Source organism: Oreochromis aureus, linkage group 23 (assembly GCF_013358895.1).
Source record: "Oreochromis aureus strain Israel breed Guangdong linkage group 23, ZZ_aureus, whole genome shotgun sequence".
Classification (NCBI taxonomy): domain Eukaryota; kingdom Metazoa; phylum Chordata; class Actinopteri; order Cichliformes; family Cichlidae; genus Oreochromis; species Oreochromis aureus.
This window is the reverse complement of record NC_052963.1, coordinates 33,930,227-33,957,387: the sequence shown is the minus strand read 5'-3', so window position 1 is coordinate 33,957,387 and position 27,161 is coordinate 33,930,227. Positions and strand designations below refer to the sequence as shown.

At 44.0% G+C, this 27,161-nt stretch overlaps 2 protein-coding genes across 4 annotated transcripts in view; both read left to right on the top strand.

Moving 5' to 3' along the window:
- The window catches only part of herc2 (HECT and RLD domain containing E3 ubiquitin protein ligase 2), a 52,107-nt gene extending 36,058 nt beyond the window's left edge, over window positions 1-16,049 (top strand). For all 3 annotated transcript variants that reach the window (XM_031730546.2, XM_031730548.2, XM_031730545.2), the window contains exons 62-91: window positions 263-434; window positions 518-662; window positions 1,119-1,344; window positions 2,543-2,714; window positions 3,057-3,243; window positions 4,047-4,190; window positions 4,278-4,469; window positions 4,548-4,701; window positions 4,814-4,921; window positions 4,998-5,129; window positions 5,839-5,997; window positions 6,084-6,202; window positions 6,500-6,625; window positions 6,707-6,862; window positions 6,948-7,262; window positions 7,750-7,964; window positions 8,108-8,285; window positions 8,375-8,536; window positions 9,702-9,793; window positions 9,884-10,023; window positions 10,160-10,347; window positions 10,500-10,697; window positions 10,785-10,868; window positions 11,278-11,419; window positions 11,521-11,715; window positions 11,952-12,064; window positions 13,849-14,039; window positions 14,417-14,522; window positions 14,609-14,821; window positions 15,222-16,049. In XM_031730546.2, the coding sequence (XP_031586406.1) occupies window positions 263-434; window positions 518-662; window positions 1,119-1,344; window positions 2,543-2,714; window positions 3,057-3,243; window positions 4,047-4,190; window positions 4,278-4,469; window positions 4,548-4,701; window positions 4,814-4,921; window positions 4,998-5,129; window positions 5,839-5,997; window positions 6,084-6,202; window positions 6,500-6,625; window positions 6,707-6,862; window positions 6,948-7,262; window positions 7,750-7,964; window positions 8,108-8,285; window positions 8,375-8,536; window positions 9,702-9,793; window positions 9,884-10,023; window positions 10,160-10,347; window positions 10,500-10,697; window positions 10,785-10,868; window positions 11,278-11,419; window positions 11,521-11,715; window positions 11,952-12,064; window positions 13,849-14,039; window positions 14,417-14,522; window positions 14,609-14,821; window positions 15,222-15,494 (4,997 nt within the window). In that variant the 3' untranslated portion in view covers window positions 15,495-16,049. The remainder of the gene's footprint in view (window positions 1-262; window positions 435-517; window positions 663-1,118; window positions 1,345-2,542; window positions 2,715-3,056; window positions 3,244-4,046; window positions 4,191-4,277; window positions 4,470-4,547; window positions 4,702-4,813; window positions 4,922-4,997; window positions 5,130-5,838; window positions 5,998-6,083; window positions 6,203-6,499; window positions 6,626-6,706; window positions 6,863-6,947; window positions 7,263-7,749; window positions 7,965-8,107; window positions 8,286-8,374; window positions 8,537-9,701; window positions 9,794-9,883; window positions 10,024-10,159; window positions 10,348-10,499; window positions 10,698-10,784; window positions 10,869-11,277; window positions 11,420-11,520; window positions 11,716-11,951; window positions 12,065-13,848; window positions 14,040-14,416; window positions 14,523-14,608; window positions 14,822-15,221) is intronic.
- A 5,203-nt stretch (window positions 16,050-21,252) lies between these two features.
- The window catches only part of oca2 (oculocutaneous albinism II), a 54,194-nt gene continuing 48,285 nt past the window's right edge, over window positions 21,253-27,161 (top strand). The window contains exons 1-2 of the mRNA XM_039606304.1: window positions 21,253-21,566; window positions 25,535-25,774. Of these exons, the coding sequence (XP_039462238.1) occupies window positions 25,545-25,774 (230 nt within the window). The 5' untranslated portion in view covers window positions 21,253-21,566; window positions 25,535-25,544. The remainder of the gene's footprint in view (window positions 21,567-25,534; window positions 25,775-27,161) is intronic.

Here is a 27,161-nt window from a genome sequence, read left to right as displayed (position 1 = left end):
TTAGCACGTGAACCATCCTCAGAGTGCTCTGTTGTGCCAAACCCATTTGCTTTGCCAAGAGGAGCTCTACAAACTCTATAGGCTCGTCTTGTTAAGTCTTTTTCTTGTCTTTATTTGGTTATTTTATCAGTAGTGCTAAAGCTGACAGGAGAGGCAACATTTGAACTTTTTAAATGATTCCAGTAAAAATCTTTTTTTTTTTTTTTTTTTGGACACAATTGTGTTCCAGTTTCTAGTCAGTAATGTTTTGTTTTTTCTTCAGGATTTGTGTTCTCCTGGGGGGATGGGGACTTTGGGAAGCTGGGTCGTGGAGGAAGCGAAGGCTGCAACGTACCACAGAACATCGAAAGGCTCAACGGGCAGGGGGTCTGCCAGATTGAGTGTGGAGCACAGTTCTCCCTGGCTCTCACTAAATCTGGAGTGGTGTGGACCTGGTGAGATGAATGCGTTCCACGTTTAGGTTATCATTCATTATCTGTCCTCAGGCTTTCTTTGACCGTTAACTGTTTCCAAACAGGGGCAAAGGCGATTATTTCCGGTTGGGCCACGGCACCGACGTCCATGTGCGGAAGCCCCAGATGGTGGAGGGATTGAGGGGCAAAAAGATTGTCCACGTTGCTGTCGGAGCGCTGCACTGTCTGGCTGTCACAGACACAGGACAGGTTTGTACTGACCTCAACAAATGGTGTTTGAAGGGTGTGCTCTGGTTTCTAAGTCTGATCATTTAGTGCCGTGGCTCTGCTCCAGATGTGAGTTTGTGTTCCTACAGCAAGACCTGATTTATTGAGCAGCTAGCTCTGACCTTTTGCTGTCACACTTTTTTATTCTTCACCTTGTTTAATAGTTTTCCTCAGAGCAAATTTGATTATGCTAACATATCACTTCCAATGATAAGAGGCAGCTGGTCAGAGACTGTTGAAAGTGAATGCTTGGTGCTGAGCCTTAACTTTACAGGAAACAAAGAGATTTATTAAAAGTTCAGAAATGTGTCAAATGTACAGAAATGTAAGGTGGTGTGAAATGTTTGACGGTATCTCGTAACCTTTTGTTTGTGACATACACGCTAACAGGTGTAATAAAAATCCCATCTAATTAAAGGCTTTATGCTTCTCTGTCAGGTGTATGCGTGGGGTGATAATGACCACGGGCAGCAGGGAAATGGCACTACCACAGTTAACAGGAAGCCCACCCTGGTTCAGGGTCTGGAGGGGCAGAAAATCACTCGGGTGGCATGTGGCTCATCTCACAGTGTGGCCTGGACCACAGTGGATGTGACCACCCCTTCTGTTCATGAGCCAGTTCTTTTCCAGACAGCCAGGGACTCCCTTGGAGCGTCATACCTGGGTAAGCCTTGCTGTTTACATGCAGCTTGTCCACAAGGTGGAGCTGTGCAGCCATTCAGTGCAGCCAAGCGATTTTTCAGCAATGTTTTAGAGAGTCTTTTTTAATCACCATTTAAGGTCAATATATGCTATTAAAAACATCTGATGGATACTCTTGAGCTAACCTATTTTCTAAATAATGGCCCAGCTCTGCACATCCTCTATTGCCAGTTGTAGTAATGGTAGTAGAGCAACTGCAGGGGTTGGATATTGAGACGATGGGGCGTACATCGACCTTGGTTTTAGACACAACTATGAATTCTTTAGGCAACAGATTTCTTGAACAAAAAGTGCTAAAACCACCTCCATAGGACGACACTGAGTCAAGCGTCAACCTTTTGGCTTAATTTTTCACCTTCAGGTTTGAAGTATTAAAAAGCCTGCAGTTCCATGTTTACAGTAGGCTCATAAAGTCAGTCCCCATAGACAGGGGAAGGTGCTAAAAGGTCCATCTAATTTTCTCCTTTTTAACAACTATATAGCATCGTGACTTTTATTTAACTCACCTGTTTAAATTGGCTTAAGGCCTAAAGTTTGCTTTATCAAACTTTGTTGACTGACAGGTGAATGGTGACATTTGTGGTTTTAGCTGCTAGCTTTTGCCCTTCGGCTAATGGAGTCCCTGAACTGCATCTCTGGACCTTTTTTGTGCTGTAGGAGATTTAGGACTGTCTAACACTCGAAATAATGGGGTTACCCATCTGAGAGCTAACTCAAATTTGAAACTAAAAAGCAAACTGATTCCCTATTGTGGTCTCTCTCAGTGGGCCCAGGTGTAGCTCATTTAGCTAGTTACCGTCAGATCAAGAGCTGCACGACAAAGAACGACACAACAGAGATAAAACAAGCGCAACCTTCAGGACGTCCGGGCAGTATGGGTCATCATAGCAATAAATTAACAGTATTTTCCTCTTCTGTACCGCCTTTGCTTTTCAATCTGGAAGCTCTCAACATCCATCTTTCACAGAGTCAATATTGTCTCCCTCATTGTGTGCAGGACCCATACACGACCATATCAACATCTGCATCAGGCTTCAGCAGCAGTTACTTTTCTTAGCTGCAGGTGGTAGAAAACACAGGCCTGGAAGTTAAGCTGGAGCTGTTTTACGCTGCGTCCCATCAATGAGAGTGTGTCATTGTTTTGGTGTTGTACTCTGTAGGTGTCCAGTCAGACAGTGACTCATCGTCAGTGAGCAACAAGCTGAGTGGGCAGAGCAGCGTGAAGTCTAATCGACCCTCGCTGGCCAAAATTCTCCTCAGTCTGGATGGAAACCTGGCCAAACAGCAGGCTCTGTCTCATGTGCTGTCAGCCCTTCAAATCATGTATGCAAGGTAGGCTGTGTGCACGGTTTGAAAAATCTATTTCTAATGTGCAGGAAGACTTGCATGGAAAATGTACTTTCTTTAAATGATAGAAATGGAGAAGTAAAAGAAAACAGGTAAAGAAATTCAACTAACAATACATGATATGAAACTTATATCCTGCAGCTATTCAGGGCTTGAATGCTGTAACTTCTATCTTGTTCATTTAATTATGTATGACCAAACTGGCTGACTCTGTTCTAAACAGGAGAAGATGATGATGTTTCTGAATAAATTAAATATCTGACTGGCAGGAGAAGTCGTCATTAATTGGCGTTAAACGTTGACAGACTGTGTTGTGTATTCCCTCAGAGATGCAGTGGTGGGCGCACTCATGCCAGCCAGCATGATCCTGCCAGCAGAGTGTCCTTCCTCTTCACCTATTCCCCCATCAGACTCTTCATCCTCATCCAGCGTGAGCGATGAAGAAGGTCCTCCTGTTCCACCAGAAGCTGAAGAGCGAGTCAGCCCAAATCCCTGGCAAGACAAGAAGGGAGAGGTCGGGAACACAATACACCTTGCCTCTTAAAAACCTCACGGTTTAGTAAATGTCAGTGAGGCTGTTCTCGTGCTGTTTGGGTTTTTGAAGCGCTGCCTCAGCTGGATTTTCTGCTGATTTCCTGTTAAGCTGTAAAAACACTCGGTGTGCAATTTTTGTCCATGATGACCAGGTGTGGGCATGCAGTCATCAGCAAACTGCATTTGGGTCCAATCTTGGAGCTCTCACAGGACCTTGATCAGAGTTATGACTTTAAGTTTCTGCAAACATTTTCATTTTTGGTGTTCTTCCTAAAGATAACTGTTATGTTATCTTTGAGCGTGGTCCATCTTCATTTAAACAACCTGAAACCATTACTTATCCATGTTTTTAAACTTCCTTGTTGTGCAAAGAGCCCTTCTCTCCTCTCTCAGAGAGTGGTGTGTCTGAAATATGTAGTAGTGTCCCGCAACAAACAGGCCTATAACAAGCAGGCCTGTGACTTTTCTATGGAGAACGGATTTGTGTGGTTTTTACCCCTGAGCTGTTAAAAGCTGATGGGATACTGCCGTCACCTCACAGGGGCATCGTGGACATCCAACTTTGTGAACACAGTAACTCAAGAACGAGGCGATATAGGACTTTGATACAGAAATTGAGCATCCGTGGAAAAGTTGGAATCTCTGTGACCTTAAACAATATATTAGATGTATATTTACTCTCAGATATGAAGATTCTTAGTTGGAGCTTGTTAACCGTGTGGAGTAAATATTGTTGTTTGTTGGCATTTGGTGAACTTGGGTGAATTTGGTGTGTATGAACAGGTTCCCTCATCTGAAGACGCTATCACCCCGTCATCAGCAGTAACTCCATCGGCCTGTGGAGCCTCCTCACGTCCTTTCATCCCTGTCACTGATGACCCCGGAGCAGCCAGCATCATAGCTGAGACCATGACGAAGACCAAAGAAGTGAGTCAGTCTGATGGCAAGCAGAGACTTTGCCCTGAGCCAAGTGTTGTTAGCTTAAAGGTTTTTCTGTTGTTTGCTTCTCCTCAGGACTCTGAGAGTCAAAGCAAAGTGGTTGGTCCGGAGCCTCAGTACCTGGATGAGTTCACCAGTCTGCTTGTGCCAGATGACACACGAGTAATGGTGGATGTCTTGAAGCTAGCAGTATCCTGTCGTTCTGGGGAGAAAGGCAAGGAGGTCCTGTCTGCAGTGCTGTCTGGCATGGGCACAGCGTATCCACAGGTACTGTCATATATTCCCTGGAAGCCGTGCGTGCATACGTCTGCATATTGTTAACATTCTGTATGTGTGTTCTTGCAGGTTGCTGACATGCTGCTGGAGTTGTGCGTCACTGAATTGGAGGATGTTGCTACAGATTCCCAGAGCGGCCGTCTGTCCTCCCAGCCAGTCGTCGTAGAAAGCAGCCATCCCTACACAGACGACACATCGACCAGCGGCACCGTAAAGATCCCAGGTTAGAAAAACAAAAAGACATTTGAAAGGCAGAGATCATTATCAGGGTCTTATTGAATCTCAGTAAAATCAATCTCTCGGACATAAACAGCAACTTCTGTTTTGCTCTTCAGGTGCCGAGGGTCTGAGGATAGAGTTTGACCGACAGTGTTCGACCGAGAGACGCCACGACCCGCTAACAATCATGGATGGAGCCAACAGGATTGTCTCTGTCAGATCAGGTGATGAGGGGAAGAGATTAAACTTTACTCTGACAAAATACAAGAAATGAAAAATTAATGTAGCTGTGTGTTTCAGGTCGGGAGTGGTCTGACTGGTCCAGTGAATTAAGGATCCCAGGAGATGAGCTCAAATGGAAGTTTACCAGTGATGGGTCAGTTAATGGGTGGGGCTGGCGCTTTACAGTCTACCCCATCATGCCTGCAGCGGGTAAGACATGGTAAATGGTAAATGGCCTGTATTTATATAGCGCTTTTATGGTCCCTAAGGACCCCAAAGCGCTTTACATATCCAGTCATTCACCCATTCACACACACATTCATACACTGGTGATGGCAAGCTACGTTGTAGCCACAGCCACCCTGGGGCGCACTGACAGAGGCGATAACATGATGGATAACAAACTTTTCTGATAATAGTTCTTTATTATTAGGGTTGTAAACGTTTATTATTGTACTGATGCTGTACAAACACTGTCATGGTGTGTGCCCAAGCAGCAGCCTCCACCTTGTACAGCTCTTATAATAGCTTTATAGGCTAGATAGGGATTTATAGGGACTCACTCATTGCTGGTGCCAGCCTCAAGTGGACGTTTGAAGAACTTTAGCTTTTGGCACTTCAGCGTTGGTTTTATTTTTCGGCCCCAAGTGGATGGTAGCTACTAATTGTCTGTCAGGCCTCAGCTCTGCTAATCAGAGTCTCTGATTTGAACGCAGTCTGTTAACCAGGCTTTCTGGTGTCAGCTGATGTGGACCTCCATCCTCTCATCCAAATATGGCCCAAAAACAACAACACTGTGGTATCCAAAAGCTAATGTTGAGACTTTAAAATGTAGAGTCCAGAAACCAGTTGGTGATAAAATGATGGTATTATTTAAAGTGCATGTCTGTGACAGTCAGACTTCATTCTTCTTCTTCAGGTCCCAAAGACTTGCTGTCTGATCGCTGTATCTTGTCCTGCCCCTCCATGGATCTGGTCATATGTCTCCTGGACTTTAGGCTCAACTTTGCATCCAATAGGAGCATCGTGCCCCGTCTAGCCGCTTCTCTTGCTGCTTGTGCTCAGCTCAGTGCTCTAGGTACAGAATTGTGCTCTTGATTCACCAGGTTATTTCTTAATAAAGTACGAAATAAATGTTCACAGAACTAAATTTGTTTTGTGTAGCTGCTGGTCACAGGATGTGGGCTCTGCAGAGGCTACGGAAGCTTCTGACCACAGAGTTTGGTCAGTCAATCAACATAAACAGGCTGCTGGGCGACAGCGAAGGCGAGGCTCGCTCTATGGTGAGTACACTCTCATAATTAAGATATCTGCCAGATGGCTTAATTGGAATATTCGTTATCCATTTATTATGGTAAATTATTGGACTGTAAGGGAGAGCTACAAATATTTGACTCTCGTGAAGATGTTGTAGCTAAAAAAAATTTTTTTAAATAAAGGCCAGGAAAAACATTTCTTCCTGAAGTAAATGAACGCTCTCTGTGTGCTTACTGAGAAGATGATTCTCTCCTATAGTTTTCTTGAATCTGTTTTTGTAGTGATCCTTGATTTGACAAACACACTAAATTTTCTTCTTTCAGAGCTTCACAGGTAGTGCTCTGGCTGCTTTGGTCAAGGGGCTGCCTGAGGCTCTGCAGAGGCAGTATGAGTACGAAGACCCGATTGTCCGCGGAGGGAAGCAGCTGCTCCACAGTCCGTTTTTCAAGGTATACATGCAGTTGTTCTCTTGCACACACAGTAGCACCATAGTTTTCCTTTGCAGAGCATAACTTTAACACTTTGCCCAGGTACTGGTTGCTCTTGCCTGTGACCTCGAGCTCGATACCTTACCTTGCTGTGCTGAGACACATAAGTGGGCCTGGTTCCGCCGATATTGCACTGCCTCGAGAGTGGCTGTGGCTCTAGATAAGAGAACATCTTTACCCAGACCTTTCCTGGATGAGGTACGTCTGCACAGCTGTGTTGTCTGTGCAAGCTTTCATTTTGGATTGAAAATCTCTCTAATCCATTTTCCTTCACTTTTTAAAGGTTACAAAGAAAATTCGTGAGCTCATGGCAGATCACGAGAGCATGAACAGCCTGCACGAGAGTCACGACTTATTCAAGCGTGAGCACGACGAGCAGCTCGTGCAGTGGATGAACCGGCGCCCAGATGACTGGACGCTTTCTGCTGGGGGGAGTGGCACCATTTACGGCTGGGGGCACAACCACAGAGGGCAGCTAGGGGGCATTGAGGGGGCAAAAGTCAAAGTACCTACGTCCACAGAAGCCCTCGCCACATTGCGGCCAGTCCAGCTTATTGGTGGGGAACAGACTCTGTTTGCTGTCACTGCTGATGGAAAGGTGTGTTTGCTGTTACCTGTCATAAAAACCTGTGTGCCACTAACCCTTCACAGAGCATGCATTGACAATTTCAGCTGAACTACTGCTGCACAACTACTGTAGGGTCATTCATAAAAAATACATCACTACCTCCCACTTTAGGAATTTTTTTCCCCAGTTTTAGTATATTCAATGAAGCTGTTCAAGGAAGTAAATACGTACTATGAATATTTTCATTAGAGTACAAAAAGATGGGTCCATATTTTTTTTTTTTTTTTTTTTTTTTTTTCAACCAGCATATCTGAGCTCTCATAACTTCATCAGTGCAGAAGATATCACATGAAATTTTCACGTCATATTTCATACTCCAAGTATCACAATTTAAAGTTATGTACTTGTATAAATTCATGGCTTCATTAAATATACAACAGTCTTTGTACGTAATGTCTGCTCAACCTTTATTTTTGCTTTGGGTTCTAACACCTGTTTATTTTCTGTCGATGCTCAGCTCTATGCCACAGGATATGGTGCAGGGGGCAGGCTGGGTATCGGTGGCACCGAGTCTGTGTCGACCCCAACCTTGCTGGAGTCCATTCAGCACGTGTTCATCAGGAAGGTGGCTGTGAACTCTGGAGGAAAGCACTGCTTGGCACTGTCCTCTGAGGGAGAAGTCTACTCATGGGGTGAAGCTGAGGACGGAAAGCTCGGCCATGGGAACAGAAGGTTAAGACTACATCCACTAAAAATAAGAAAACCTCTTTCATTTTAAGTTTATAGTTCATACATATCTATAAAACTAAACGTCACTCAAAAATTTGGACAGTAAAGTACATTTTTGTGCTAACTGTGCGTCCTCTTGTCTTTAGCCCCTGTGACCGTCCCCGTGTGATTGAGTCTCTGAGGGGAGTGGAAGTGGTGGATATTGCAGCCGGAGGAGCTCACAGTGCCTGCATCACTGCCAGCGGAGAGCTCTTCACGTGGGGCAAGGGTCGCTATGGACGCCTGGGACACGGAGACAGCGAGGACCAGCTTAAACCCAAGCTGGTCTGTGGTCACCCGACTCAGTTTCTCACAAGATTCAAAAAAAAAATTGTGCTTAACTTGAAAAGAGTAACTGTGTGTGCTTTATCCAGGTGGATGCACTGCAGGGTCACAGAGTCATTGATGTCGCCTGCGGCAGCGGAGATGCCCAGACACTCTGTCTAACTGATGATGACATGGTCTGGTCCTGGGGAGATGGGGACTACGGCAAACTGGGCAGGGGAGGCAGTGATGGCTGCAAAATCCCCATGAAGGTAAGAAGGATTACAGAGCAGTGTGTACTGGAGGTGAACAGAGGCATCAGTTATACCTCAGTTTTCTAGTTATTTCATGTGGGAGACCAGAGTCTGAATCACCTAATCAGTTTTCTGTTCTTTTTAAGGTCAGTATACACAGCTTTTAGTTAAAGGTATTTACTGTAAATTCTTGTGCCCCCCAAAAATAAATAGGTAAATAGTTTCATGTAAAATTGGGCCAGCCTGCACTTTTTTTAGGTACTACCAATTTTGTTAAGTAGCAACTTTGCTAAATACATAGAAGGGTGTGTCGTGCTGCCAAATATCTTGTCTTTGGTGGGGTAAGATTGGCATTTGAAGATGACTTAAAGGTCAGGGCAAGAGAATGGTGTCACCTGTCATGGTGTACCAGAGTTATGCTGGCACCACCTGGATATGCAAAGATGAAGACAGTCAGAAAAGGTCCTGAGGGTGAAGACCATGAAAAGGCTGTACTCGAAGCACAACTTTCTGTTGGAAGCTGGTGAAATTAGGTGCAATGTGATGATTCTGTGTGTGTGTGTGAGAGGCCTTGCAGCTGAGTTTCAGACATGTTGGAAACTGCCAGGGCTATGCTGTAAACTCAGATACGACTCCTTACAGTATTCCAGATGTAAACTGACAAAAGGTTGGTGTTTTAGAAAAAGGATGGAAATGTTGCGGAGGTGAGATTGTGCACATTTGCCAACAGCAATAAGGTCAAGCCTAGAAGTGGTGACCAGGTAGTTGGGAACGCAGCGCTATTACAGCCATCAGCTGCGAGAGATATGTGTCCAACCTACTTTAGGAGCATCTTATGCTTAATTTAAAGTAAATCTTTGGCAGTTACATTATCACCCTGACTCTACACCACCCTGGAAAGTTGAGATCATATCAAAGCGTCAGAGATATGAACTTGCTTTAATAATCTTTATTTTTGTTTTTCCACATAATTATTAAAGACCTGAACGTGACAGTTTAAAGATGGTGAATTTCAATAAAAATAATTTAAAAACACCCCAAAACTTTTGACCATAGTTCTGTGTTTTATTCCTGTAATGTAGGCTCTACAGAGGAAGACCGTATCAAGACGTTTTAAAAGCCACAAACATGAGTTGTTTCAATGCTGAAAAATTGGAAGTTAACCTGTCCCTCTGCTTTTCAGATTGACTCTCTCACCGGCCTCGGAGTGGTCAAAGTGGAGTGTGGTTCGCAGTTTTCTGTGGCTCTCACGAAGTCTGGAGCTGTGTATACGTGGTAAGTACAGAGACGAGCTGTCAAGTTCAGGTGTTGTAGTTGGTGGTGATGAGGTGGCTCATCGTGGTGTGTTAATGTGTCCTTTTAAAGGGGAAAAGGTGACTACCATCGGCTGGGCCATGGCTCTGATGACCACGTTCGAAGGCCCAGGCAGGTCCAAGGGCTACAAGGGAAGAAAGTCATCGCCATCGCTACAGGGTCCCTTCACTGTGTGTGCTGCACAGAGGATGGTAGGAAGAATGTTTTTCTGTGTGATCCTGCTGTTTTTGGTACAAATTCTCTTTACCGTTTATCATTAATCCCAGCAGATCAGTTGAGTTAAGTTAGATTTAGCTTCACAAAAGGTTTGTTGCTTGTTTGGCTCAGGAGAAGTGTACACATGGGGCGACAACGATGAAGGCCAACTTGGAGATGGGACTACGAATGCCATCCAGAGGCCGCGGCTGGTGGCTGCACTGCAGGGCAAGAAAATCAACAGGGTGGCCTGTGGATCTGCTCACACTCTGGCCTGGTCCACAAGCAAGCCCACTAATGCAGGAAAGCTGCCTGCACAGGTACTACACTCACTGAAGGTAGAAACTGAGGTAGAAAATTAGGTTTCAGCTTCCAGTAGATGGCATTAAAGTTGTGCAGATAAAAATATATTTAAAAAAAAAAAAAAAAATCAAAGCCAGATCCAACCAGATGAGCGTGTGCTGTGTTTCAGGTTCCCATGGAGTACAACCACCTGCAGGAGATCCCTATTATGGCCCTGAGAAACAGGCTGGTGCTGCTGCATCACATCTCGGAGCTTTTCTGCCCGTGCATACCGATGTTTGACCTGGAGGGCCGGCTCGGTCAGACGGGCCACGGCCCCTCGGTGGGATTTGACACACTCAGGGGCATCCTCATCTCCCAGGGCAAGGTGGGACAGCACATTACAGAGAAACCGATTCCATGATGTGGAATGATGTGACAGGCACTAAAACATTTCTTTAAATTATTTGAACAGGAAGCGGCTTTCAGAAAGGTAGTTCAAGCCACGATGGTGAGGGACAGACAGCATGGACCTGTGGTGGAGCTGAACAGGATACAGGTACTTTTAGAAACACATGCAAATAGCTCACATAATCACTCACTTTGGTCTCCATTCAAGTCTCTGGCCCCCCTTACTGTAGTTCCCTCTCCCTGTTCTCCCTGTGAGGCTGCGTTCCAGACTGGCTCCTGACTGTTACATGTGATGTCTTTCATAAGGGGATTGTTTCATGGTGTGTGATCTGCTCTCCAGCTTGTCTGTGGGCAGTCTTTCCTCCTCCTCCTCCTCCTCCACCCTTTTCCCCTTCATCTAACTCGAGTTGTATCTGTAGTGGGAGCTGTCATAACGAGCTGGTCATGCACATCAGAACTTCCTATCTATCTAGCAGGAAGTTGTTAAGCCCACAACAGAACCAGATCAAACCGTAATATCTATTTTTTTTTTCCTCCCCTTCTTCTTCGCCCCACAGGTGAAGCGTTCCCGTAGCAAAGGAGGTCTGGCAGGTCCTGATGGAACAAAGTCTGTATTTGGTCAGATGTGTGCCAAAATGAGCTCTTTTAGCCCCGACAGCCTGCTGCTTCCTCATCGTGTGTGGAAGGTCAAATTTGTAGGTACGTGTCCACGCTGTGATGCCCACGCCTCCCTTTAAACTCCGAACTGTCAGAAATCTTTCCTTACCCTTGTTTTAAATACACTGCACCTATTTTCTCAGGGGAGTCTGTGGATGACTGCGGTGGAGGCTACAGTGAGTCCATCGCTGAAATGTGCGAGGAGCTGCAGAACGCACTGACTCCTCTGCTCATTGTCACCCCAAATGGCCGCGACGAGTCGGGCGCCAACAGGGACTGCTTCCTGCTAAACCCCGCAGCCAAGTCCGCTCTTCACATGAGCATGTTCCGCTTCCTAGGTATAATCCAGTTAATCTCCCAGTCAGGACTGGGGTGTTAATCCCAGATAAACAAACTCTGAAAATATGCTTTTAGTATAAAAAGTGTAAATATTTCATCTGCATTTTCACTGATAAAGCACCCGGTCTGTTTAATTTAGTACACATAATTTTTATTGTTGGTTCGCGCGTCCTCGCACAGCTCAGTGTTCATGTTTGATCTGTGGGTAATGTGCTCTGCCTTGCTGCGTCTGCAGGAGTGCTCCTAGGGATTGCAATCCGGACTGGAAGCCCTCTTAGCCTGAATTTGGCAGAGCCTGTTTGGAAACAGCTGGCAGGCATGAACCTGACCATCGCTGACCTCAGTGAGGTATGTGCACAGCCCCCTCACAGGCGTGTTTGTTTTCATTTTTGCTTTAACTTATTATAAAATAAATAAGTACACTTTATAGTTTTTTTTGTGGTTTTTTTTAAAGACGCTATTAAGAGTTGGATTGGTTCCCTCTGCTGTCACTGTCTTTCCTTTTACATGAACCACAAGCGAAAGAGGATGGTGCTTCTGTTTTGCTCTTTATCTGTCTGAAGCTGGAATGATGGATGCTGCAATAAGTAGAACAGCTGGGCAAAGGGTCTCGCTGTCTGAGGAGGCAAAAAAGGCAAAGGGGGTGTAGCGGGTTTCCACATAACCAGTGGTTAGTTTAAAAATGAAAAAAAAAAAAAAATGCAGGACAAGCTCATTGGCCATTTTTAGTTCTGACTTCACATGCGAAGCAAACTGGTTGCTCTCCCTTAACAAACATTTTTTCCTGATGTGGACAATAACCATTTCACTCATGCGGGCTATAAAATGTATTTAAGATCATATCTGTGTTTTATTGATATCAAGTGTTTTTGGATCGAACAGCTTCTCAACAAAAAGGCTTAAAATGATGACGCTGTTGTAGTTACTAATTCTTTTCCAGATTTAATTATTAATAGAACAGGTAATTTTGACCCAGCATTAGAGCAAGAAGTGGAAAGAGTGCATCGAAGGAAGCGACAAAGGAGAAAAGGTGAAAGTAAAGAAATCAAAAGCAAAACCACAGTGAACTTGAAGTGATCATGCACTCAGAGCTGAGAGCTTGGACACTCAGGAGCATTTAAAATGATAAGTTTCCAGTTTTAAAATGTTGGTGAATATTTAAAATGGAAAGCAGTCAGGTTTTCTCTAGTTGCAGCATGCCAGCTCCGATGCACTTAAGCATCAGCTGCGTGCTCCAGACGTCTCTTTGCTTTTGTCTTTGTTCCTGATTTACAAATGATTGTAAAAGGAATAAACGACTCTTAAACTCTGACACGAGGCAGCAAAATCATTGCTGTCAAAGCCACATCTGTTCTCACACAAGGGCCATTTAAAGCGTATTATAGCCTCATATTGTCCATTCTTTCTTAAGCTCTGTACCCACAAAACACTCAGACAGAAGCTCAGAATTCAACCTTTCCTCCTCCCTGCAGCTGGAAAGGTGAAAGACTGAAAATGTTGTATAATATCTGACATAAGAAACCACATGACGTGCATTATAACATGGAGGAGAAACCCACTCGTATACATTCCTCCTGAGATTAAAACCTAAGCCCCTCCGCTGTTCTGCAGTGGTACGGACCTCTCTAGACATTTCTCGAAACTCATACTGTGCTGCTCCTCAGAAAGGTTAGAATCTATACTTGCTGAAGTGAAGAAGGTTGTGAGGCATAACCTCAGCTTTTGTCTCAGAGATGGTGTGAGTCGACTCCTGCCCTCAAACTCTGATCATGAGCTCCTGAGCCCTCTTTGGGGGAACAGTGGAGTGGAAAAAAGGGCTTCTACCTCACAAAGCTGCCCTTGTTTTGTGGTTTTGCCCCTGAGATATTGGAAAGGTTAGCTGGGAAATGAATTTAGCACAAGACTCCAAAAAATGGATCACTCCAGCGCTCACGGGAATTGTGTTGTGGTAATGAGATGTGGGCACATGCTCACACACACACACACACACACACACACACACACACACACACACACACACACACACACACACACACACACGGATAAATGTTGCGTAAAGTTCAGCTAAATTGTACGTTTATTACTCAGTTTAGTTCAAATTCCCAGCAGTGATTTGCTCTGTTTTTTTCCAGGTTGATAAGGATTTTATTCCCGGCTTGATGTACATTCGGGACAATGAGGCTACACCTGAGGAGTTCGAGGCCTTGACCCTGCCCTTTACCGTGCCCAATGCCAGCGGCCAAGACATCCAGCTCAGCTCAAAGTACTCCCACATCACCCTGGAGAACCGTGCAGAATACGTCCGCCTGGCCATCAACTACAGGTGAGTGAACATGCTCACTGCATACAAATAATCTCCTTTCACAAATGAGCTCTGGACAGTTCCTGGAGCATCAGGTTAGCAAATCTCCCACAGCTCTCCTCTCTCACATTAAGTCCACAGCAGGAAGTAGTCTGCTTCAGACTTGTTCATACTGCATGAAATGTGTGGTTTAGGTGATGGAGGTTTCTGGATAAAGTGAATCATGACGCCCACTCACTGAGTTTTAACGCACCAAATCTGAACTGATGCCCTGGTTAGCTGGCAGGTTAAAGGTCGCTTGATGTCTCATCATTCTAAGGCCTATAAACGTTCAGGTCTGCAGTGCATATGTGAAAGCAGCTTTGCACTTGTTTGAGTTTCCCTCTGTCTCCCTGCAGACTCCACGAGTTTGATGAGCAGGTGTCTGCAGTGCGTGAGGGAATGGCTCGAGTGGTCCCCGTCCCCCTGCTGTCACTTTTCACTGGCTACGAGCTGGAAACGATGGTGAGGGAGAGCAGCTCTAGGCTGTGAAGTCACATCTGTGCCCTGGCTGTGTGCAGATTTTATAGTATGTGTTTGTTTCTTCGCAGGTGTGCGGAAGCCCAGACATCCCACTGCACCTGCTGAAGTCAGTGGCCACTTATAAAGGGGTGGAGCCGACAGCACCTCTCATTCAGTGGTTCTGGGACGTGATGGAGTCCTTCTCAAACACAGAGAGGTCTCTCTTCCTGAGGTTCGTCTGGGGCCGCACACGTCTGCCGCGCACCATCGCTGATTTCCGTGGAAGAGACTTTGTGGTGCAGGTGAGAAACCTAAACACTGTCCCCTGATTCTTTTTCACGCTTCTCGGGAGTGAAATGATTGACTCTGCGTCACCCACTACCTGCACAAATGTTGTACTGTGAACTCTGCAGAAGACAAGTGTACTTCTGCAATACTGTCACAGTAAACTGACGTGTAACCGTGACATGTAGCCAGGCTGTAACTAATCTGACGCGTGTGCACATGCAAAGATAAACATTTGTGTTTAACCTCGTCCTTGAAATTGTTCCACATTGTTTTCTACTACTACTTTTTCTCCTCTTTATTCGACTAAAGAATCAGCAGGAACATCTCTCGTCCTGATTCAAATACATAAAATAAAGCTCCAAAGTTATTTTGGGGCTCTAAATATGAAAATTAATCTTCCACGTTTGTCTTCAGGTGCTGGATAAGTACAACCCCCCCGACCACTTCCTGCCGGAGTCCTACACATGTTTCTTCCTGCTTAAGCTGCCCAGGTACTCGTGTAAACAGGTCCTGGAAGAGAAGCTGAAGTACGCCATTCACTTCTGCAAGTCCATTGACACAGACGATTACGCCCGCATCGCCCTGTCCGGCGAGCCCGCGGCCGACGACAGCAGCGAGGACTCCGACAACGAGGACGCCGACTCGTTCGCGTCCGACTCCACCCAGGATTACTTAACGGGACACTGAAGGGCCGCAGAGAGACTGCTGGCCTCGTGTGTCGATGCACACATACATAGAAACACTGCAAAGACACAAATGTCTGTGTGTGGGTGGGGCGGGGGTGTGCAATGAGCTTTAAAAGCGTTATAAGCTAAAGAGAGGAATGAACACGGCCTCACTCTGGGTTAGTTTCTGATTGTTGTGTTACAGAATTATGTGTATTATTCCAGCTGAACTAAAAAAAACAGGCTCCAGCCTAGCACTGTGGTAGATCCCCTCTGGTTTGTGTGAGTTTCCTCTCCGTAGGGTGTATATAGAAGTTCATGTGCGAAAAACAGTAGTGTTTTTGTTTCTTGGTAATGTTTCTTTATAATAAATTTAAAGAAAGTTTTTAACTTAAAGTCAGTGTTTCTCACCCGGCTCAGTCCGAGCCCACTGAAGGATCATTTTAAGATTCCTGTACCCCGCCCCTCCCCTCAACCATGTCCGTGCACCATCTCCTTAACAAATGTACATAATGCGACTGTGCCATGTATTCACAGGTCTCATTCCTGCTTATTAAATGTAATCTGATTAATCCCATGTTTTCTGTGTGAAACACTAATCACTACAAGCTCACATCAAAATGAAATTCAGTTCTCTGAGTTTTATTCCTCTCAGACATCGTTTTGCAGATTAAGGTTATTGCATAAATGTCATGTTTGGAAAGAGTTGAAGGCCGCCCTCATGAAACCGCTCTATCCTTTTGTTTTTGTTGTCCTCGTCTTACAAGAGGCGGTGCTCTAGCTAGAAGCCGATCAGATTTTCTCTTTGACTTCTTGAAGAATCCGTTTTAATATGCGGCACAAACATCACAGCTTGATGGCGGCGGAGCGTTAAAGAAGTCTCCCATGATTATTTGTAGGGGATTGTTGCTTGAGCACCGGGAGGGCATCGCCTCTCATGTCCTGGGAACAAGGCGATCAGACGCGATCGTACAGACTCCTTATGGTGTCTTTAGCTCCAGTAACCGCTCTGAAATGTCTTCGGCTTTGACTTCCACCTTGCATAATCATGCACAGTTAAGTGGAGTCACGAGAGGTAAAAAAAAATAAGAAAGGCCTCTGTTTTATGAAGCCTTGAAGGCTTGGCTTAGAAATCATTAGCATTCTTTGTGGACTTAGTCCTTTTTTTTCACCACGTACAGTACTCTGCTGGGAGTCAGGTGCTTTTCACTACAGTCCAGGCTTCAGGCAGAGAGGGAGGACGGCTGAGCCCTTCATCTCCAGCTGTGTCCTATATAGTCTGTAACATAAGTGGAGGTTAATATTTCCCCCTAAATGACCTTTATTCAAGCGGATTACTTTTCTGGAAACGCCATATTTCTACTAAAGCACTTTAGTCGTAATGTGTTTTTGTTTTTTAGTTTTGGTTATTTCAGATTAGATTCCTGCCTCAATTGTGGGGGAAAAAGTGTCCTGTCAGGCAAAAGTGGCAAACTTGTTTAATATTATATAAGAATAAATGCAATTTCAAGTCTTTGCAAGGGATTATTAGGACTGGAATTAGAAGTGTGATCCAGGGGAGTAGTGGAAGGGTGACCTGGGGTGACAGCAGCCCTCTGTTATCATTTCAGTGCAATGATGTCAAAATTATGGGAGGAAGTATAAAAAACCCGTACTGTCCTCTGCGCATCATTGCAAGGATGCAGTGTTGCATCCTGCGGCTCAAGAGAAAGTTTGTCGCCTACCAGTTGGAAGATTGGTGGTTCGATCCCCAACTGAATTGGGCAAATTACTGAACTGAAAGTGCATCTGTTGGAGTATGAGTGAATGTTGGACAAAGTGCTTCGGTACTGAAAATACTGCTTGTATGACTCTGTGAATGAGGCTTGTAGCAGAAAGGGCTCGAGTGCTCAGAGCAGAAAAGCATAAGTACCGGTCCATTGTGACGATGCACGATAAAATCGTATCCACTGAAAGGTATTACAAGATAAGTTAGTGGGACTTTAACCCACTAACTGGTTAGAGTGGTCCATGAATTCTGTAAATTCCAGAACATGCAGCGTAAAAGACGAGATGAAGCAATGTATGTTTAGGGTGTGGCCTGTGAATGACATCACTTCTGATGCACTGTTTCAACCGAAACACTCAAGGCTGCAAAAAGGTAATGGTTATGTCCATCTTTGGATACAGTCTTTAACCTGTTACTGGGGAATTACAGCTAAGTATAGCCATTTAGGTTTCAGCAAGAAGAAAAAAGGTTCCCGTGGTCATGTGAGAGCGTGCACTGCGTTCCACAAATCATCACGCTAAGCAGTTTTATGTTAATTCTGTAATACCAAAACATAACGTAAGTTATCTCATGGGACTTTACACAGTAAGGTCAAGACCTCATAATATGGGAAACCTAGCGAGTCGCGTTTAGAGGCAACAATGTAGCGATGAAGAAGCCCTAGCTACCTACACCGAGATGAAACTAAATCATTGACTGCAGTGGTGTCATATAAATGCACAGGGAGTGAAAAAGATGGAAGCAGAGGAACTACAAAATTCATCAAAAAGGAAAGTTTGAAGCCTGATCTTAAGAGTGGAGAGGATGTGTGTCTCCTGCACTGGGAGCAGGTTCCTCAGGAGAGGGCTGAAGGTTTTGGCTGCTGTATTTAGATCATGTGGACTGAGGGATGCTACTCGGGGTGAGCAGGCAGCCCTGTGGGTCAGCCATAGCATGTGACTGCATGTGGGTGGGAGGGTGACAAAGGTTTTTATCATCTCTAACCCTCTTTTTACTCATCACTGTAAATCAGCATTGTAAAATAAGAGGAACTGTGCTGTAGTGTTACTGTCGGGAACACTTTCCTGTTTTTAAACCCACAAAATTGCCAAATTGTACTCCTGGCATTTCACTTTTCATACAGGTTGGAGCAGTTTGAAATGCTTTGTGTGTGAATGACACATGACAAACTGGTGAAAAAACATCAAAGCAGTCAGACATGCTGAATATAAACGCGTGAATTAGTCTCTCCAGCTGAACAGAGCGGATCGGTGCAGTCTAACGTACGTGTTCAAAGTGGCTGAAGTCATGTGGATCAGTGAACCAGAAAAAATTCCTGGAAAGGCAACGCATGAAAGAGTGTTGGGATGGGGAGTGACATTAAAAACTCAATACTGGTCATACAACTGCGTGTTTGTGTCACATGAAAGAACAGAATGAAATGATCTGCAAAAAATGTATTGCCACAGACAAAGTACCAAATGTTAAACTGAAAAATGAGGCTGGTTTTTGAAGAACAAATGCTCATTTTGAATTGGATGCCGTGCTGCATTCTTTTAACAAGGTTTGACTGTCAAAGAGACTAACTGGTTTCCTCGGTTCCCAAATATCTTCCTTTCATTCCTTGGTTTCATAAAGCTTTAAATGTTTCTGATTCTCTCATTACAGAGCTATGTGCACAGATCAGTCCAAACTTTACACCCCACCCCAAAAAGACAAACTATTTCCAACTCAAATTTAAAATCTTAAAACATTTATACAAGAGTAATGTTTGGATCCTCGGGTGTTTGTCTGGGCCTCGGTGCAGCCCCTTAGTTCACCCAGAAATTAAAATAAGCTGTTCTGGCTTCTCTGCTTCTCTTTGAGAAACGGTCTTCTGATTATGAGGCTGGTCACCTTTTTAGAGGTTCCTGAGATTGAATTCATGAACAGCAAAGAGTCAAAAAAACTGAGTGTTTCAAGCAGTCTGCAGCTCACAGGGATTATTGTGCACACACTGACCTCATCATGAGAAACTTTGGTCATGTCTAATATGAAGCTCCACCGGTGAAACAGGAGATACGTGACAGGAAGTGAGGAGAAGAATACATTCACAATCATTAAGACAGAAAAACTAACTGCTGCAGATCAGCGCAACGTCTAAATGCCCTCAACAGGGTAAAAGTGAACTTCGACCCTTAGATATTTCACTTCAGCATCATCAGGCTCGTCAGCAGAGTGCTGACAATCAGATGGTGCCTTCACATTCAGTTCGGAGGCCTGCACTGTTTTTACTCCTCTTGTATTCTGTAGATCAAGAGGATCATGTGCCACCAACTCAGAAACCTTCTCTGGCTCAGCAGACAGCTAACCAAGCATTCAGATCAAGGTTCAAGCAGATTTATCCCAGCTGAACATCTCTGAACGCCTGCTGCTCAGTCGGGCTCACAGACATGAGTGTGTAACTAAAGGAGTTCATTCACATTAACTTCTGCTTTGTGTGAGGCTGCATCACATGACTCCGTTGTCATGACCAGTCAGCATCCAGCACTCAGTCCTGATGAGATGAACACAAAGCAGCGAAAACCTCCTTCACTCTGACGCCGCGGTGACGCCGGTTAAACCTCCGTCAGACTCCCAGTTTACTCTCCTCTCTGTCGTTCATGTGATTTCTCTGTTCTCACTACGACGTCTCACATCAGCCCACAAGACCAGAGCGTAGCTGCCCCCCCCGGGACATCATCTTTGTTGTGCTTTATCCTCACAGGCAGCCGCGAGTCCAGACCAGGTGACTCAGACCGCTCAATGGGAGACGTTGTCTTCAGAGACTTCTGAGAATGAACTCTTTAAGATCATTTTTGGATAGGGGACTTATTAGAAATATATTTGTATCACTGTTTGTGTTCAGTTCATTGAATAGATCATTTTTTATAGGCTGGAGGTTTTAGTGGTGGGAGTTTCTAATTACTTAGGTCCTGTTAGTCTGGTTCACTAGCTTTTACTCATGGATGGCAGGATGTTAAAATCGTAATCTGCTCAGCTGTGTTGGGTCAAATGCAAATGTATTAAGAGATTAAATTACAGATACAGTCCCTGGTTTTGTTGAAGCGTCCTGCAAATCCTTGAATTTTAAAGAGTCTTAGTTGTTTTTAAAATTCCATTTTCTTTATTTAAATAAAGGGAAAATGTAGAAGAAAAACAAGGCCACAAAACAAAGAGATGAAATGAAAAAATTGTTTTTAAATCAGTGCCCAGTCCTGACCTTAGCTGCTGTTTAGTAAAATGAAAAAAAAAAAAAAAAACAGCTTCAGCTTCTTTTTAAATTCTGAGTGTTCATTTAAATTGACTAAAGTTCACATTTTCAAAATATAAAAACCCCTGACTTCTAACCAAAGGAATGTGAGTAACCTTTTGCATCAGCAACCATTTTCAATGATATTTAATTAATCAGTTTTTCTTCCTTCACTTTCACAGACAGTTCAAATAATTTTCTCTTTTTTAAAAAAATTAAAAAAGCCATTTTTCTCTCATTTAGTCATAAACATCCACCATAGAAGCCGCAGCTCCACAATTTTTGACAGATTTTTTTTTTTTGGGGGGGGGGGTGATGAGATGTAAATGATGTTAACAAAGAACGTGCCGTTTTTGAAACTAAAATTTTGGGTTTTGTCAGAATCCTGTCTGTCTCTGACCTCACTGACCCCTCCTCGCCTTAAATCTGTGGCTTTGAGGCTCCCTGCTGTGATGAGTTAGACCCATTGCTTTCCACATGACAGCCCCCCGTCCCAGAAAAAAAGAAAAACTGCAAATATTCTGATAATTTATCACACAGCTACAAAAACAGCATTAACATTAAAACATCTATATGCACATTTAAAGTTCTGTTTAGAGCAAAAATCTATTATGCATATATATCTATAACATAATGAAGTTGCTTTCGGGGTGGATGTGAAGCAGGGGGGTGGGGGCGGTTTGGTTGTAAGAAAAAAAAAAACTGGAGTAAGAGCGACTGAATGGGAAAGCTTTCTGTTAAGAACCTCCACCCTCCTCAGCGCCTCTAGAGCCTGCGCCTCAGGAACATCTCCCTCCTTTCTGGGAGAGCACCCGAGAGGACACGAAACACCTCAGCCTCTCTCGCCTTCCATCACGTCCCTGTGCTCAAATAACATCGAAAAGAACGAGCCCCAGCAGATGTGAGACCATCACTCTTTACCTTTTGTCGGATTATCAGTTTGAATGAGTTCCGCTTTCTTTGGCTCAACATCAGCATCAACTGAGCACTGCCATCCTCCTCCTCATCATCATCATCCTGTTTGTCTTCATCCTCATCCTCATCTAAAATCGAGTTCTCTGTCTTCATTCATCAAGGTGAGTTTGACATTTTTCACCTGTTTCCTGACAAAATAAAAGCTTGAATTTAAAGCCTGGATGTGCTTCTGTTACACTACAGTGTTGGCCTTTGTTTCAGGGCTTTAAGCCTCATGCCCTAATTCTGCGCTATAAGTAGTGCTGTAGCTTTGTAAAAATCCCCTCAGTCATTCCATAGATTTCTAAATGATGTCTGCTGAATGGATGAAACATGCTCCTTTATATTTCACTGCTTAGACATTACCTAATACTACAATTGAAAGAAACCACAAGTTACAAACATCCGAGTCAGAGAACCGTGCTGTTACGGCTTCCTGTCCTGCTGAATTTCTAATTGCTGTGAACGAGGGTGGAGAATTTAAGAAAGCAGTTTGTGTTTGCTTTTACATGCAGCCTGCAGGCAAGATGTCACACAGAAGTCTCTTTCTCCTCTCTGAGCCACATCACAAGCATGGGACAAGCAGAACAAATGTAATATGAGGCGTAGGAAACGCATGTGAACAATAAGTGGTCCAAGTTTGAACTCTAACGCTGAAACAAATGACTAAACATGAACATGCTGAGCCCCCTCTTTGATGGAAACATTCAAACTAAGAGGAAATCTGATGTGAGCATCATTAATATTTTTTAATTCATGTGTAGATGGGAGCATCCACGAGAAACCTGCATCTAGAATGTTTTCATCAGTTTTCCCCTTTTATGTCTGTATTAAGTGGGTGAGGGAAGCATATATAACAGCGACAGATGAAGACTGGTTAAAGAAATGTACAATAAATGGCAGTAATTCCAGTTCTACCCGGAAGAAAGAATTTTCCTGGCTGGATTTCTTTTTTTTTTTTTTTTTAATTATTATTATTCCAAAAAGAAAATTCCTATAAATGTTAGGTCTGAATCCGGACACTGCTGGAGACAATGTAAACAGTCCAAAGCATGTGATGGAGGTCAGCTGACCACCATCACATGTTTTGGAATTTTCCAGCAATCTTATTGGTTAGACCTAGTAACATAGTTTCAAGTCATACCAGGGTTTGATATTCACTGTAGTTTTGATTCATATTTAAGTAATCTATCAACTGATTTGAACATTCAACCCAAATATCTTGAATGGCCAAATTACTGATTAAAAGTTCCACTCTCGCCCCTGTGGGCGGTCATTATCCTTCAAGCTCGGGTCCTCTACCAGAGGCCTTGAGGGTCCTGAACAGTATCTTTGCTGTTCCTAGGACTGCACTCCTCTGGTAAGAGATCTCGGATGTTGTTCCTGGGATCTGCTGGAGCCACTCTCCTAGCTTTGTAGTCACTGTACCAACTGCTCCGATTACCACTGGGACCACTGTTACCTTCACCCTCCACTTTTTCTCGAGCTCTTCTCTGATCCCTTGGTACTTCTCGAGTTTCTTGTGTTCCTTCTTCATGATGTTGCTGTCATTCGCTATCGCTACGTCGATCACTACGGCCATCTTCCTCTGCTTGTCCATAGGATCTTAGCTCAGTCATTCTCAACCACCCTAGGGGGTGTCTCCCATTTGACCTCAGGACTTCCAGGCCATATTCGGCACAGATGTTTCTGTATACTATGCCGGCCACTTTGTTATGGCGTTCCATGTATGCCCTGCCTGCTAGCATCTTGCACCCTGCTGTTATGTGCTGGATTGTCTCAGGGGCATCTTTACACAGCCTGCACTTGGGGTCTTGCCTGTTGTGGCAGACCCCAGTCTCTATGGATCTTGTGCTCAGAGCTTGTTCCTATGCTGCCATGATTAGTGCCTCTGTGCTGTCTTTCAGTCCAGCTTTGTCCAGCCACTGGTAGGATTTCTGGATGTCAGCCACTTCCTTTATCTGCTGGTGGTACATACCATGCAGGGGCCTGTCTTTCCATGATGTTTCCTCCTCTTCCTCCTCTTTCTTGGGTTTCTGCTGCCTGAGGTATTCACTGAGCACGCGGTCGGTTGAGGCCATCTTCCTGATGTATTTGTGAATGTTTGTTTTCTCAACCTGGACCATGGTTCTGACACTCACCAGTCCTTGGTCTACTTCATTTCGCTTAGCATACAGTCTCGGGGTGTTGGACCTGACCATGCATAGTCAGGAGCTTCCTCGTCTTGATATCAGTGGCTTCCGTCTTCTCTTTTGGCCAGCTTATTATTCCAGCAGTGTACCTGGTCACTGCCAGGGCATAGGTGCCAATTGCCTGTATCTTTCCCATTCACCTCAGGACTTGCCTGACCCTCTGCAGGTATTTAGTGGTTGTGGCTTTCCTAATGGCCTCTTCATGGCTCCCATTTGCCTGTGGGGTTCCTAGGTACTTGTGCCTGTCCTCAACTTTTGCCTTCTGGTAGTGCAATCCCCTCTGTTCTGACTACCTTCCCTCTCTTTGTTACCGTCCGACTGTACTTCTCTAGTCCAAATTTAGAATGAGGAAAATTGTTACAGGAATGTGAAAATTCCTGTAACAATTTCCCTCATTCTAAGTTGTAAAATAAAGCAATGTTCAGAAGTACACCCAAAATCCAAAATAATAAAAATGTCGCAGAGATGCACAGACTCCTTTGGCTTTTTAGAATAGAATAGAATAGAATTCAACTTTATTGTCATTGCACATGTCACAGGTACAGGGCAACGAAATGCAGTTTGCATCCATCCAGAAGTGCTTTCCCTAAAAACAAACAACTGAAATGAGTATTGAGTTCTGTTATAGAAATATTTGTTGATTCTATGATGCAATTGGTCATTGCAGCTCAGTATGAAATAGTGTTTGGGTGGAAGGACTGTGCTGTAGTCTTTCCCTGAAAGCGGTATTATAGCAGCAAAAGTCACATGTGACTTCCTGTCGCCTTTCATGTGAGAAATAATCTCCCTGAACTCATGAAGCCTTTGTACTGATGAAGACCGTGTCTGCTGTGTTGCTCTATCATGAAAACCACTGAATGTCCATCATAGAGAATATCAGACTCTGACATGAAGCAGTTATGAGGATCTCTGCTGGCCCCTTTCACTCACAGAGGAAATTCAGCAATAGAAATGTAACGTCTGGGTCTGCAAAGCTGTGATGTAATACTTCATCACATGAGTGCAAAGTATAATTTAGAGATTTAACCACAATCACTGCTGGGATTTTATAGCTGCTGTTCAACAATAAAAGCATGGATCACATCACCACTTCTTCATTAAACCAGTGATGACACCAGTGTATTCTCTCTTCACTCTTTAAAACCTTTAAGCACAATTAGCTCATTGTTTTCTTCAGAAAGTGCATTTTGGGTAAAAATTCAAAGGAGCATATCAACACGTGGGATCAGTGGCTGCTCAGCATGAGTTATTGTGCTGCTTTGATATTGCTTTAAAATTGAGGAGCAATGTTGGTGTTCATGGTCTTCATAATGTTTGGACACATCCCAATTTTAGGCCCTAAAAACATTTTTCAAAGGCCTGGATCACCACTTATTGTTTCACTGCACTTTTTCTAATGTCCAGGAGGGGGCGACTCCTCTGGTTGCAAGAAGAATTTGTCGTCAGTATGCACCCCTCATCTCCCCAGAGCACAGTAAACTCTTTCTTGCTGCGTTTATGGTCTCAGTCACAGGTTCCAAACCTTACTGAATAAAAAGCATGGTGTTGATTTTGTGAAATTATGGCCCCATTAGAGCTAAAAATGCACATAAAGCAGGAGATACCTTAGGATTGGCCTAACTTGAGACTGACACTGCATTTTTTTTACAGTCACTGTTGGACAGACTCCACGGTTTTGACACCTGGTTTTAAAAAGCTAAGAAGGCAACAGGGCAAACTCTGCTTCAAAAACATCAATGCTGTATCATTATATGTCAATAAAAAAAAGAAGTGCTGTGAGACACCATGAGGAGTTGCTCTTTTATATACACAGTCTGTGAGTGAACAGCAATCACTGAGTTATTTGTGTAAGTCACAGCATCTTAAAGAAGGATAAAGCCACCGTTTTCCCCCTGCAGCAGTCTCACCATGTATCTGGAGAACAAAACCAGCCTGGAGATTGAAATGTCTCAGACGGCATCCCAAGGCCATCAGGGCAGGAGCAGCCTCAGGTCACCGAAGGCGGTGGCAGGGAACTTCGGGGAACTGTGTCTGCTGGAGGGCATCTCGGAGAGGCTAGACACCCAGAAGCTGCAGCAGTCTGCAGGACAGTGCGTCATCCACACTGAGGGCTTTGTCCCCATTCGACAAGAGGACGGGTAACTACTGTGTTCTCATGCTCATCCATCATTCATGAATTACATCCACCATTGGAGGGGAAAGATACTGTAGGGCAGGGATGGGCAACTCCAGGCATCAAGGGTCTTGCAGGTTTTAGATCTCACCCTGGGTCAACAGACCTGAATCAAATGATCAGTTCATTACCAGGCAGCTGGAGAACTTCAAGACATGTTGAGGGGGTAATTTAGCCATTTAAATCAGCTGTGTTGGATCAGGGACACATCTAAAACCTGCAGGACACTGGCTCTTGTGAGCTGGAGTTCCCTACCTCTGCTGTAGGGGGTCTAGCTGGGGGTCCTTCACTAGACTGAAGTTCTAGGTGAGAAAGAGGGAGTGAAAGAAAGCTGCTCAAGGCTTTTTGATTAAAGGTTAAGATGAATCCTGTTAAACGCATCAAGTTTTGGAACATGGAGCTTTACAGCACAGAATAATAAGGTATAATTCTACCTAACCGCAGCTACAGTTCTTTGCAGAATGAATTTAATCCATTTAAATTCGTGTTCTCTCCAATAGTCTTCTGTTTACAACAAGCAAACAATCAAAAGCTGAAACAGCTTTTTCAGTCAGAAGAACCAAGAAGAAGTTTAGAACAAAAATCAAGAAAAAGTCCAGGCGAAGGAAACAAAGCAGGAATCCAAAACCAGGGAACATTGAACACACTGAGCACAAACAGAAGGTGACAAGGCCAAAAGGAAAGCCTGTACATGAGACAGGAAGCTTTTAAAACCAGTGAGATATGACCCTGCTTTCTCCCTCAGCTCAAGTGAGTGTTTTGGCATCTTTCAGCTTTCAGTTTTGGTTGTGACACATCTTTACTTTAACTTTGGTTCATTCTCATTACTTTCATCAGCTGTTTCTCAGGTTAAGACTGTTTTTGTGTGTTTAAGCAGAAGATTAGCCCTCATTCTCTCTTACTGGATTATCTGAAATAAACACATAACAAGAATTTAAACCACACATGCAGAAACATATTACACATGCTCTGCTGGCCAAATCCTCTCATGCATGCATGAATATAAATGTATAAGGCCTGATTTTCCTTGTGAGCCATGTCCATTCACACGGACAGAGACATACGTGTGTGTGTCGGTGGGTATCTAAGATAGCCAGGGGTGGGGTGGGGTTAATCTCAAACCTGTGGCTGTGACGTTATTGGGATTAAAGTGAGGTATTTTTCTGCTTCATTAACCAAATTAAAGTTGTAAATGATAAAAAGTGGGCAGGCATGGTAACAGAAACCTAAAGACTAGAACATACAAATACTACACAAAGCAAAAGAACCAAAACCAGAAATATAAACTACACTTTAGAATGTTAAATAAACCAGAATCCAAAGAGTCAAAAAGTCCAAAAACACAACAACAC